The following is a 13907-nucleotide window of genomic DNA, read 5'->3' on the forward strand; positions in this document are numbered from 1 at the left end:
CGAGAGGAAAAAACAAAATCGACCGAACCGTTGGCAGCCCCTGTTGATTCCGCTCAGTTTTTGCTGACCACTGCTGTCTCTACCCTTCTAACTCAAACAACCGGTACAGGCGTAGATACGTAACCTCTGACTGCAATGACTAGAATATTTATTGCCTCACTCGCATAAGCGATTTATTTTCTGATCGCGTTATCAAAATATTAATGCTGAATATTGAAAGAGCACAGCATGATCAATTTCAAAAGGAATTTAAGCTCGATATCAGTAATGCTTTCACTGCGACGCCGGTTTTAAAAACTCAAAATTTTACAAAGAATGCATGGGTTCATTAGCGACCATTAGCAATTTTAATTTGCGACACATAATTGTTTCAGTAATTTTAAGGCCGATGTCTAGCTCCTTCAATATTACACCCCCAGTGCTACTTAATATCACAACTGATGTACGGTCTTTAACTGTTTGGGGTTAATTCATTTCGAACATGATACCTTTTCTGCGCAAAGTCGTATGCTAATGTTAAGAGCTAATGAGGTAAAATCTAAACAATGACGTCAGCAATTAAAGATCGCCTGTTGTAGAATTCATGCTCTCAGAAAGACAAATAGGAGAGAAGTTTTTGTTTACCATTAACGCAATCCGAGAATTTTGTGTCATCGGTTCCTATACGCGATCATGGTGTCTTCTGATGGCTGGCACTGGTATAATGCCGATGACAATTGTCACAGATGGAACACCAAATACGATTTTCTATTCTGGAAACATAATCAGGTAATAAGGATATCAGACAATGCTTAGCTAAACTTTTTCATACCCAATGCCTTTGGCCTAGGTGGTAAGAAACATTTTCTATTCTCGTTAGAACTGAGTTCTGCCCGGACGTAACTTTACTACCCATCTTCTGCTTTGAATGATTTATTTGCTTTCACTTGATTCGTTACAAAAATTAACCTTACTTTGAGCGAATTAGGAGAATTGATTTTCATTTGAATTTTCCTTTATCGACTCAGTAGCTTTCTTTTCGCGACATTGAATTTTCCTGATATTTTAAAGAATGACAAGCGAAAATTTCTTTTCAGAATGTACTGTCCCTTTTTGTCTCTCTGGTTTGTTTTCATTAGGTTGTATTGGGTTGTTTGGGGGAATCCCCTAAAATAGATTATGCAAATATAATTTTCGGAAATTAAGGCCAGGCGTCGTCTCGATTGTTTTCTCGGAAAGCTATCCCGAAGCTAGTACAGTATTGTAGAGCTAAGTACATCGCCATAAACCGCAGAAATTGAATTATTCGCATCCGATTTCGTTCGCTAACACGTCGCTAACACCTGGGTCGGCTAGAGCGTTAACCTTCGTGGGGTAAGTCCCTTACTTGGGGTAAGTCCCTTTCAGTCTTTTCGCATTTTGCGATGTGTCGGTACCTGATTCGCTAGTTTTGCGCGTATGATGACGTAAATAAAGTTTCCTTCAAGCTTCTTTTATGCTTTAGTAAGCATTTATTCCGCTTGTTTGCCTGTGTCGATCAAGAAAGAGTCATGGCTTGGTTTGCGGCATTCTGTAAATGGGGAGCGCGTGCAATATTTTTCGCTCTGATAATAATTCAGTGCTTCTCTCTAGCTGGTTATACAGCCACTTACAAGAATAATTCTCACTGGTACGTCTTGGCGACTTCATTCGCGCCAGCAATGATCGTATGGCTCTGTCTCATCGCTTCCAATGCAAAACTTCGCAGGTTGTTTTATGTCTGGGATCTGTATATCATCTGTGCCTTGATACCCAACATAGCCATCGTATTTGTATTTGTTGGAGACAGCCTCGACAAGAACGAGCTCCTTGGTCCAAATACTTTGAAGATGGTTCTCTGCATCACCCCACTTCTTTTACTGTTGTTGTTGCACACTGCTGACGATTCGGATCAAACTGACGAACACAGAGAACTTGTTTCCAAGTTGTCTTATCAGATGGCCATTGATCTCTTCGATGCTGTTGACATGATAGACATTGTCTTAGAAGAAAACGAGCACAACTTCGGAATACCAAACGGATTCGGAACTTTGATGATCGTATTGGCATGCTTCAGTCTCGTGTTGTCTACCTGGCAATTGGCCGAAAACAAACTGGCCCAAGGAGAAACGAAGATTCGCTTCCGTACCGCGTTTTTCCGCAACATTGTGGAGATACTTCTCGTCAACTTGCCCTTCTTGATCATTCGTGCGATGGTTTTCTTCAAGTATGGTAAAGATGAATCCATCTTTATCGCCAAGAATGTGATCACGATAATTCTGTCCGTGTTGGAGATTCGCCATATTTGTGTTTCACGTTAGGGACCAGAGACTTCACTGATGGATACATTAGGAAAATGGACTTTGAGTTAGACACACGACAAATTCATGTTGTTGTGAACAGTGTGAACTGGTAAACAAATGCGTCTGAAGATAGAATAGTTTTGTTTCCCAGAAATAAGGCATTTCTTTCCATTGTTGTGCTTCAGAACTAGCTATGGAACTGACTCTTCATAATAGAGATGCTTTAGACAATGTAGAGAAAAGAGAAGAAGCGAAGAGGAACATCAGTTGGCGAGATTGAGAACAGATATCACAACCGAGCCACGTTTCCTCGGATTCAAGATTTGTCGTATGGGAATATACATTATTAATCAACCTTACTCTATTCTAGAATCATTGTCATGTAGTGTAACAAAGTTGCGACACTAGCAATATTTACCTATCGTGACCAGAGTTTATTAGCGTAGTACAGACTCAATGTATACAAGTATACCATTAAGTAGTTCTGTAGTAAACATACTATTTACAATCTCAAGCTTGAGTGTTCGCTCCTTCCTTTTTGGACAGTATTTAAAGTTATATGCACTGTATTAAAAGCAATCTACTGGCGGCCGGCAATTATAATTAAAAATATATACATGAATGAATGTAAACGTACCTAAAAGCAAAGAATTTCAGTTAATCCCCCTGGAGTTGATACACCAGACGCACTAGTGGACAAAATTGTTTTTGTTGTGACAAAATTCCAGACAAATATCTGTTTCTCGTAAAAAAAATTTTGTCGTTGTTCTAGGGTCGCACGCAATTTGTATTCCTGTCACACACGCATCAATGTGTCAACAAAAGGAAACTTTCCCGCTCCCGCTAAAAGTCTGTCACGATATCACGCTATATTAAACATTTAGTGCATGATCATGGAACCAGGAGATGCGGCTTTCGCTTTTGTTGGAGTTTTATTGCTTTTAACTTGCATGCAGGCTAGAATGGCAAATCTATACAATCTGCACTGTATTTACAGACTTCATAACTTAAATATCCAGCTAGCGTTGTTGGAATACGAGCGTCAGATCAGACAGCATAGACGGCGAAGACGATACAATCCATACCGCTGGCGTTTGCCGAGACCAAACGGATCGTGGTTCGAGATACACTTCAGGAATCTTGCAATTCCTCCCAGCTACTTCAAAAGCCAGTTACGAATGAATAGGAATACCTTTAATACACTTCTCAATATGCTGCACCCTTTTCTTCTGCGGCAAAACACCTCGTGGCGTGATTGCATTCCTCCAGAAAAAGTGCTCGCTCTCGGTCTTTACCGTCTTGCACGTGGAAACTCGTACTTGACAGTTGGCGCTAACTTTGATGTAGGGAAAAGTACCGTAATCGAGGCAGTTCAAGATGTTACTGGGGCACTATTTGAACTGAGAAACGAGTACATAACATTTCCAGTAAGTGAAGCAGAGACTAGGACATGCATGGAAACATTTTCTGAACTTTCTAATCTTCCTAATGTTGCTGGAGCGATTGATGGCACCCATATTCAGATAAAAGCCCCCGATGAAAGCGCTGTCGATTATTTTAGCCGGTATCATCAGTACGATTTTATAGTTCAAGGGGTAGTGGACGGCCACAAACTGTTTCTAGATTTCGCCGCCGGATATCCTGGAAGTCTTCACGATGCCCGAGTTCTGAGAAACAGCACATTGTACAGACCTTTAGAAGGTAACGAAGTCCTAAAAAGTCCTACTATACAGATTGGTCATCATGAAATTCGGCCGTATTTCGTCGGGAATAGCGCTTATCCCCTTGGACCATGGCTACAAAAACCTTTTCCCGAAGCAACGAGGGATCGAGACGAGATTTCCTTCAACCGAGAGCTGACCGCTGCCAGAGTTTCTGTTGTGAATGCGCCTTTGGTATCGTAAAGAGCCGATGGAGGATTTTATTAAAGCGGTTCGATAGCAATATGAACTTTGCAGTCAAGACTGCAATTGCCTGCGCGGTACTTCATAATTTCTGCATCAGGAACGGCGACCACTGGGATGACAGTGGCGAAAATGATGACGATGATGGCGAGAATGATGATACGAATGCAATGCAAGATGGAGATAACATAAGAGAGGTTTTGAAAGAATATATATCTTCTTTGTAAACGTTTTACTGAACAGTGACAAGCTTCATTGGTTTAAGTTTTTGTTGTGACCTTCCGGAAAGAACTAATCTGTTGCGAGTTATCCGAGATTTACTTCATTTTATTTGAACACAAATCAAATAATTTTCTTCAGTGCATAGTTAGTGGAGGGGACTAACCATGTTCAGTGTCAAAGTGAACACATTTCAATGGTATAACAGCTCTAAAATTTAAGCAAGAATTGAACATTTCAGTTTGTCTTTAGCAAACTCTCATCTTGTACTATACAGTAACAAAAAAAGTAACAGAACCTTGCACATGCATATTACAAATATCATAAATCGCATATCATAGATGGATGAAAGAAAGTGTTTGACATTTAACTATTTTTCTCCTTAAATGCCTGGAGAAAATTCCCCATAAATTGGTTCATCATTTTCATCTGCTGCATTTGCACCTCTTGCATTTTTTCCATTCAAGACGCAACGCGTTCTCCTTGGAATTTGATCTCATCGTAAGCACGTTTGAAGTGCTCTTCCATTTCTCCGTCGGCATCCTCTGGTTTTCTCTTCCTTTTGCGTGGACCTTTCTTCCTTTCCAGGCGAGATTTTAGTGGCAAAGCGGATTCCATTGGCTCCTTCTCGATGCTGGACTCAGCAGATACATTCAAGGGGCTTTCGCTATCCGCTGAACATGATGTTGTCGACGGAGAATCACCAGCTTCTTGAACGTGCCCAAGGGTCACGATGTCACGACAACCCAAAACAGCATCGATTTCGTCGTAGAAAACAGATTTTCGCAAGTTGCCGCCGGTTTGATTTCTATTCCATTCTTTCTTTTCTTTGTAGGCGTCAACTAGGTACTTAATTTTTCTTATACACTTATCCACCGTCTTGTTGGTTGCGAACTTGTTGTTAATCTCATCAGCAATCGCACGCCAAGCATTTCTTGTATCCTTGCTGTTAAGCATATCCTGCTTCTCAGCCCATAATTGGACCAAGTACTTCTGCTGTTCGTTGGTCCACTTATCGTATTTCTTGGACTGGTTGGACTGACTTGGGGACTGGCTCTCAAAAGTTTCTTCTCCAAGTGAAGCCGGTGAGGAGATGCCACCGCTTGAGCCATGACTGAATTGATATAGACCGAATGTTGGTTGACTCAAATTGACTTCTTGCTGACCAAAATAATTTCTTTTATCTGGAGTCATCGCTCTTAATGGCATATAAAGAGCACTGGAACTCGCATATGGCCAAGAAAGATCCATCTTCGTAGCCTTCTCAACAAGTTTGGCGCCAAATCACAAGTAAACGTGATTTTACCGCGTTTTTCATTGACTATTTGCGTCACGAGTGACAGTTTAATAGCTTTTTTGATTTTTTGTGACATTTGGGGGGTCCAGAGCTTGGCAATTTTAAGTGCCGGCATCTCTGAACATTTGGTACATTCCGCTCATTTTTGACAATGTCTGACAAATCGGTCGCACGGGAAAAACCTACCTGTTGACAGATTTTTTTGTAAAACAAACAACTTTTTACACTAGTGCGACCCGGGCTTTAGAAAGTCGAAACACAATTAATGACGTCAACTGTAAATGATTGTTTATCAACTTTTCTTGGAATTGGATATCAGAGCTTTTTCATTCTTCGTTTTCTTGGAAAGATCGTGGTTGTGTTCAGGTTTCTTTAACAGATCCATTGATTAAAAAAGAAACCAAACACCCTATAAGATAGTTGTCATCATGGTGTTCTGTCTTGTTTACTTTCGCCTACACTTTTTCTTCAGCTTGGCAATTCTGTTGATCTTTAGGCTTGTTGGATTATCTGCATTGTACAAAAAATTATACTATCATAATATTATATGCAATAATAAACGTCTTTAGTAGTTATAGCAAAAGTTATGCCATCTGAGCCAATGAATGAGTTGCCAGTAATCGGATACCCGTGTTTGCGCAAAGAACTCTGGGATCGTCAGAGGGGCAAACATTGCAAGTCGCTAGAATGGCGAAAAGTTGTTTCGACGCCCAAAAACATGGTTTTGGGGAGAGATCAACGCTTTTTCGCAGTTGTTTTATCGCAAATGAATTTTGGCAATGTTGATACATGTAAAATGTAAGTTTTTGTTTGAATAACCGTGAAATAAGTGCTAACGTTTACCGATAAACTCCCTTTTGCTTACGTGAGGTTTATTGTGAAATACATTGAACAGAATATTGAAAATTTCAATACACGCGTGATCTCGAGAGGGTACCCGGAGCAGATGGTAGAAAAGGCCCTCCGAGAAGTTAAATATAAAGACAGAGAAGAAGCTCTAAAACAGAAATCGAAAATTGCAGAAGGAACTACTACCCTTTGTGTCGGGCAATTTTACTCAATCGTCAATTCCAAACTTTGGAAAGCATAATCACGCAAAAATGGCACTTTTAAATACAAATACTCAGATATATTCAAGGAGCCACCCTTGATCAGTTATAGAAAAGGAAAATCACTGAAATACGTGCTTGTAAAAGCAAAACAAAGGCTTTGAGCAACACAGTAGCCACATAGCATGAGTCGCACGGACTCATTTGTCATTAAATCAACCCCAGACAGTACAATGATTGCCACCGGGCTTATTTCCAGTATTATTTGTATGACTGAGCTTTCAAATAAGCCAAAAGTAGCCTGTACACAACTTAAAAGGCTTTATCGGGTTATTTCCTCTCGATTTATACCTAATTAATTTTGTAATATTTCAGACCATACGCGATGTAAATTTCACAATAAACCTCATGCAAGCGAGGGAGTTTATCGGTAGATTTTGTCACATATTTCACGGTTATTCAAACAAAACTTACCTATTCCACATATCAACATTGCCCAAATCCATTTGCGATAAAAACGACGGCGAAAAAGCGTTGATCTCTATCAAAAATCGTTTTCTTGTACCTCGAAACAACTTTCCGCCATACATTTCCTTCTAGCGACTAGCAATGTTTGCACCCTGACGATCCCAGAATTCTTTGCGCAAACACGGGTATCCGATTACTGGCAACTCATTCATCGAGGAAAACCTCGACCACTAAAGGTTCTTTTGGTGAACATTCCAAAAATGACTCTTCGGCTACCCCTGTTGATTTTGCTAAGCTTTTAGCTGGCCATTGGAATGATTCCAATGTGAAGCTACCATCAAGACGTGAAGCTACCTACAAGACGTGAAACCATCTCCAGCGAGTAATGAGAATGTAAACGCACACTTTATTTAATTGGCGATCAACAACTTGTCATTCAATGTGGTTAAAACTTTAACAAACACAAACAAAACAGACTTAAACAAGCGAAAACGGCGCAGACTAAAACCCGTGATGATAAAAGAGACCTACATATGTAACGCGATGCTGGGACTACTTCTAAACGGCTGAGATGCGGCTGAGATGCTTCGATTTTGGATACTAATCTCCGATCCGCATTGCGAAAACTTAAAAAATGTACTGCTCAAAAGCTATTTGAATAAATTACACGACGAAGTAAGCGCCACATTCCAACGCGAAATACAAAGCAATGCAATGCAATGCAATGCAAAATGTATTTGCTTGTACTTACCGGACGCATAAATAACGCCATTTCAAGGCGTTGCGATCTTACAGACATTGCAATGAAAGCCGGTAGAGTTGAGTTGTCACTGCGAATAGCACTGGCTCTTTTCGACGCGGTTGCGGACACTGCAAGTCTGTTTTTGTTAGCCAAAAACGAATCAGCCAAAAAGTTTTAAAAAAGACCTTTGAAATAAAAAAAAGCCATACTCGTCCCCAATACCCCAGAGCCACCAGTTGCCTCTGGCCGGCGAGGCCTTGGCACGAAGAATAATCTTCTATTCATTTCAAGTTTGAGTGGATAAAACCCTGTCGCTTGTATACAGTGTAAAAAATAAGTCAGTGTCGTCTGCAAAGATCGCCCTATTGTAGAATTCATGCTCCCAGAAATGACATATACGAAAACGCATTTTACTATCAACGCGATCGGGAAATTTTGCGTCATCAGTTGCTATGTGAACGTTCAAAGTGTTTTCTTATGGCTCTTACCAATGTAATGTGGATGACACTTACCACACTAAAACACCAAATGAGATTTTCCATTCTGGTAACACCAAAGATAGTAAAACACTAGATGAAAACATTTTGAGAGTTGAAAAAAGTATTTTATACGATAACTGCAGAAATTCTTGCGTTTTCATTGACCAATTTTCATTGTCAATAAAGCGGACAGACACATAAAGATATAATTTTTGCAATGCGTCAACGAGCAATTTGGCAATTTCTTATCGTAAAAACAAATTGACGTCAGTTTTTCACGCGTCTGTCCTGTTACTGACAATGAGTTTCGTCATAACATTGTCAAAGTAGTTTGCGGATCCACTCGGCTATCGTCTCATCGATCCACAGCTTCTTTGACAATGTTATGACGAAATTATGATCAATAACAGCACAGACGCAGGACAAAGTGACGTCCCTTTGTTAATTAGACCATGCTCAGTTAAATTGTTCCATACTCAGAGCTTTTGGCAGTGGAATCTGATTAAAAATTTACTATTCTCTTTAGAATTGATCGAGTTCTGCTCGGATGTTACATTACTTTCTGCTTTGATTGACTTATTTGCATTCACTTTTTTAGCTTGATTAAACAAAGCTGTTGTCAGCGTTTGTTGCTCCTTTTTTTTTACATGTAAAAGACCTTGGTATTTGTTGCACTTTTCGTTAATTTGGTAGCATTTCGGAGTCATGTTAGGTATGGGTCCTCTGTTTTCGATTCTTTGCCCCTGATGAGCTTAGAAGTAAATTATCTTTTTTTTTTTTTTACGCTGCGATGTTATTTGGCCATGTAAGGTCAAGATAACACCTAACTTATAGTATATTTCTTTTCTATTTATTGTCACCATGGTTTAACGTCACAAGCTGTTTTACATGTTAATTTCAGAAAAAAAAAATGCACGTTTTTAAATTTAAACACGCGGACAAGTTTCAACGGACGTTTCTATCATTGCGAATTTGCAATGCTGGTTAAATATGAACTAGTTTTTATTATTCCCTCCTCTGTTTAAGTTTTACTCGAATATTCTTTATTCTGTGGGCATAACATTCCTTGTCTCAACAGACAAAGGACTCAGGGCTTTTTAAGTATTCTGCTCGGAAGACTGCGGGCAGAAGTTCGGCCAACGTCAGATAATGAAAAAAGATGACGGAATGTGTCATCTTGAAAACATCGTTCCATAAAGGACAGATAGTGTTGTGCGTAGACCGTTTATTGGTAAACAGGAACATCTTTTCGCAGCGAGGAGAATTTTCACGATAGCTCTATAGCTAAAGCCTTGAAAAAATGGCTTCGCCGTTGGTCCGTTTGGGGCGATTCGCTTTTTTTAGCATAATGATCCTTCAGTTTCTTTCTTTTGCTTCGTTCCTAGCACGATACGAAAATCAAAATGCCTGGTATGGATTACTACTACTGTGCCTCCCAGCTTTAATACTGTGGTTCTATATCCTGCACGATGAAGGAAAACTGCGCTGGCTTTTCTTCGTTTGGGGGTTATACATCTGGCTCGCTTTGGTGCCCACCGTGGGAATAATGTTTGAACTTGTGGAAGACAAACTCGACGAGAACGCGTTTTATGGTCCGAATGTGTTGAAAAAGACTTTTTGTCTAACTCCGCTTCTACTGTTGTTGCTGCTGAACACCGCGGCCGATTCAAACGAATACAGAGATCTCGTTTCGAAGCTGTCTTTCCAGATAACTCTGGACCTTTTCGACGGCGTTGAAATGTTGGAGGTCATCCTGGAAGGAAACAAACTCAAAGACGGAGTTCCACTGGGTCTTGAGAAGACCATCATCGCCCTCGTTTGTGTCAGCTTCTTGATCTCTCCTGCTCAACTGGTAGAAAATAAACTACAAGGAAATCGCCAATGGAAGATCCATCGATTTGGATCAGCATTACGCATCGCGATACAAGTCGTCTTTGTCAACACCACATTTCTGGGGCTTCGCATGGTTCTGTGGCTGGAGTACAAAAGAGATGCATCCATTTTCATCGCCAAAAATTGCATCTTAATCATCCTGGGCTTTCTGGAGATATGTGTTATTTTCAGATGGTGTGGGTGTAAGGATTAAATAAGAACACATGATTATTAGAAGGTGCATCGATCGATCGACACTGCTGCCTACGTACCCATTTAGAATTGATTTCTGCTCACGTACAGCAATTCAGTCTTCATTTTAAAATAGGTAATTTTGTAGGAGCTAGATTTCAGGGCTTCGTGCTTTTTATGTAATTTCTAACAAAGAAGTAATAGGTAATTAACCTCAATAGATCATGTAACTAAAGGTATTAGGCCCGTAGGATTGTCTAACTAGCGGCAAAATACGGCTTTGACAGCTCAAAGATGGAGGAACTGAAATACTTATAAACACGGCTTTGTTATTGGCGACACTAAACGGGAAAGGAGGAAAACTTTGTTCTCCACTTCGCTTGGTAGACAGCACTCGTTACAGCAGAGGTACAGGGTATCTTTTCTGCCCCCTTTGAGGCGAGGAGCTTGTCTAGTAAGCACTGAGACTTTGGAACACAGAGACGGTATTTCTTTTTTTTTTTTTTAAGTCGAGCAAATACGTAGATACTTCACAGCTATTATACATGTTAAAGGTATCCGTAGGTAATCCAAGTGATTAAGGTAATCGATGGGAAACAGTTTTTTCGTAATATAGAGTAAAGTAAATATAGGGGCATGCTGATAAAAGTAAATACCTAAAAATCACCAACCCATGTTGGCTGGTTAACTGCTGCAGCTAAGATTGGCTAATTTTCAATCATCCTGATGGTGAAAAAGTGTACACTTGATTCGATTCTTGGATATGTATGTACACTTTGATTTAAACTTATTCTTTGAAAATGACCTATTTATATTTTACTGTACATTGCTAAGCCACAGCCAACGGCGTTTTGTGAAGCAAAGATCTTAGTGGATGACAATAGAGTTTAGTAACATGTCTCAATATGTCTTGTAATAAATTGACTTGCATTAAAAGTGCAGTAAATGGTCAAATTTTCTAGCTTTCTAGCTTGACACGATATTGATCATTTTTTTTTATTTATTTAAGCAATATAGCACTTTTTCAGAGTTTACAGTAGCCTTATCTAAACACGAGGAGGGTTGGGAGAATTCTAGACAGGTCATGCAAACCCGAGACGTAGTCGGGGGCTTGCATAACTTTCGAGAATTCTCTCAACCCTCCGAGTATTTAGATGAGGCTATGTAACACAGAAAGTTTTCCACTGATTTTATAGCGGAGCTTCAGCGCGCGAAGCGCGCCAGCGAAGCACCATGGGTAAGCAAAATTGGTAACCCATCAAGCCGAGAAAATTTGGTTATGACGTCAGCGTACGAGCGAACGAACGCCGTCCGTACAGACTCTGGGGGAAGGGGAGGGGCGTCTCGCGGTAGCCCTCAAGGGGAAGCTAGGGAATGCCATCTGTTCTGGGCGGGATTTTTCAGAAAAGTCAGGGGAAAAAAAAAAAAAAAAAACATTTCTATTTGTTATGTTGACAAACGATCGGAGGGGTTGATCTAACGTTTTCAAGATAGGGTTTAACTGAAGCAGAACGTGAAAGAGAACGGCAGAGAGCAAGGATTGACAGCCAAAGAAGTGGCGAAGAAGATCGCGAAAGATCGGGCCAGGGCTAGAAAGGAGGCGAGGTAGTACTGAACAGTGCTGTGAATTAGATCGAGTTAGGGCTAGAGAAAGGATATGAAATTATACCGAACAATGCCGTGAGGCAGAGCGAATGACGGCTATAGAAAAGAGCTGGAATACCCGAAAAACTTACTCAGAAGACTACACAACTTCGCGCGTCGAGAGGTGCAGCCGTGCAAGAAGTCATATGATTTCATCAGGTGATCAACAAGAGAAATCAAACGTGTTTCTTGTGTTTAGAGGAAAGAACACAGCGGGAAAAGAGTAGTTGATTCGTTGATCTATCGAAAAGATTAGTTCAGTTCAGTCTTCGCAACTTTTGCTGGAAGTTTCTGCCTATAGGATTCAAACTGAAGTGAACTGCCAAATTGTGGTAAGCGACTGTTTTACATAGAAACTTTCGCGTTTTCCATAATGATAATAATAATAATAATAATAATAATAATAATAATAATAATAATAATAAACGAATCTTTTGACAGGATTAATCCATCAGTACTATAAAGTACTGTTATCAAAGGGGTCCTGTAAGATTTAGTTGCGTCGGCGAGATAAGCTTAGAAGTTAAGCTTATATTTTCAATAGGAGTTTTGAAGTCTCCCTGATTATCTGATTTGGAACCATACTGGGAGAAATTTGATAAATTTCAAACAATAAGACTAGAGTCGTTGTTGAATATAAAGTTGCATACTGTAAACAGACAAGCTTAGTTTTCTGTTGTTTTTCGCCGTATACCGATAACCTCACGTCTAAAAGTAATAGAACTGTATTTGTAAATACTGCCAGCCGAGTTTTGAAGTTTTCTTTGTTTTAGTAAGGACAGCCGCTTTGTAGACTGCTATAATTTCTTCTTCTGTTTACCTTGAGAAGAAGGAAAACCATCGATTTGCTACCCTTGACAGCTTTTGACGCTTGTATGTTGTCGTCCATACTGCGTTTACAAATTATGGAGACTTCCTCGTTTTGTTTGGTTAATTTATTGGGTTTAGTGAAATGTTTGGCTGAATTTCTTTTAAGGTTATTGGTAAAAGCCTGGTTAAGCCACGGCCGAAAAAAGGACTGCAAAGCCGTCGGCGAAAATAATATTCAAATTACGCTTTGGCGCGAATAATTATTAAACTTGAACACCGCAAGTCTTTGAGATTTTGGACGTTTTCTGGCTTCTAAATGCATTTGTTGGCTTTAACTGGAATGATAATAAATCTTAAACGAATTTTCTGTAACATTTCTGATATCCTTCGTTTGATTCAGGTGTAGTGATACCCATATTGTGTTTATGTAGTTTTCCTCGGTTTTGCTGGTGCAGCAAGTATGGAATATAATTTTCCGAAATAGTAAATCCATACACTCTTCTGAAACGTGGTAAATTGCTAACAGCACCTCCATATTCCCCTTTTACACATGAACATGAACTATTTTTTCTACATCAATCAGTGACCCTGCATGCAGAGAAAGCTCTACACGGAGACGATTCCATTGGTGTCACTGCATTTGGGGATACACGGTCCCTATTTTTCAATTTTTTGGGGGCTTTTCGTGTTCAACTTAAGTGCATGTAGGATATATTTTTTATCCATTTAGCTGTAATTTTACTGATGTCTTAATTAAACATATCTTGGATTTGGTTGACCAAATGCACATATGCATCAAAACCTCCGAGTGTGTCCAATTGTCTACATGTAGTGAAGGCAAAATATGTGTAGATGGTATAACTTACTTATAGCTTACTGATTAATTTTTGACATAATTTAATTACAAAATTGTATATTTGATGGGGTCACC

At 39.7% G+C, this 13907-nt stretch overlaps 3 protein-coding genes across 3 annotated transcripts; 2 read left to right on the forward strand and 1 right to left on the reverse strand.

Annotated features, from left to right (window-relative positions):
• Positions 1-1129: 1129 nt before the first annotated feature.
• LOC110054779 (uncharacterized) lies at positions 1130-6264 on the reverse strand. Its single transcript, XM_089281617.1, has one exon. It carries the CDS (start codon positions 5672-5674, stop codon positions 4886-4888), a length of 789 nt encoding a protein of 262 aa, XP_089137743.1. The 5' UTR covers positions 5675-6264; the 3' UTR covers positions 1130-4885.
• LOC110059046 (uncharacterized) lies at positions 1530-2814 on the forward strand. The gene has a single exon (XM_089281615.1). The coding sequence runs from the start codon at positions 1530-1532 to the stop codon at positions 2316-2318; it is 789 nt and encodes a 262-aa protein (XP_089137741.1). The 3' UTR covers positions 2319-2814.
• A 2807-nt stretch (positions 6265-9071) lies between the features above and the next one.
• On the forward strand, positions 9072-11934 carry LOC149096120 (uncharacterized). The gene has a single exon (XM_089281618.1). The coding sequence runs from the start codon at positions 9759-9761 to the stop codon at positions 10542-10544; it is 786 nt and encodes a 261-aa protein (XP_089137744.1). The 5' UTR covers positions 9072-9758; the 3' UTR covers positions 10545-11934.
• The last annotated feature ends 1973 nt before the right edge of the window (positions 11935-13907 follow it).

Source organism: Orbicella faveolata, unplaced genomic scaffold (assembly GCF_042242905.1).
Source record: "Orbicella faveolata isolate gen_17 unplaced genomic scaffold, um_ofav_v1 contig_48, whole genome shotgun sequence".
Lineage (NCBI taxonomy): Eukaryota > Metazoa > Cnidaria > Anthozoa > Scleractinia > Merulinidae > Orbicella > Orbicella faveolata.

Bases quoted from the DNA above. Each gene is read 5' to 3' on its own strand.
- LOC149096120 (XM_089281618.1), top strand. From the start codon at position 9,759: ATGGCTTCGCCGTTGGTCCGTTTGGGGCGATTCGCTTTTTTTAGCATA.
- LOC110054779 (XM_089281617.1), bottom strand. From the start codon at position 5,674: ATGGATCTTTCTTGGCCATATGCGAGTTCCAGTGCTCTTTATATGCCA.
- LOC110059046 (XM_089281615.1), top strand. From the start codon at position 1,530: ATGGCTTGGTTTGCGGCATTCTGTAAATGGGGAGCGCGTGCAATATTT.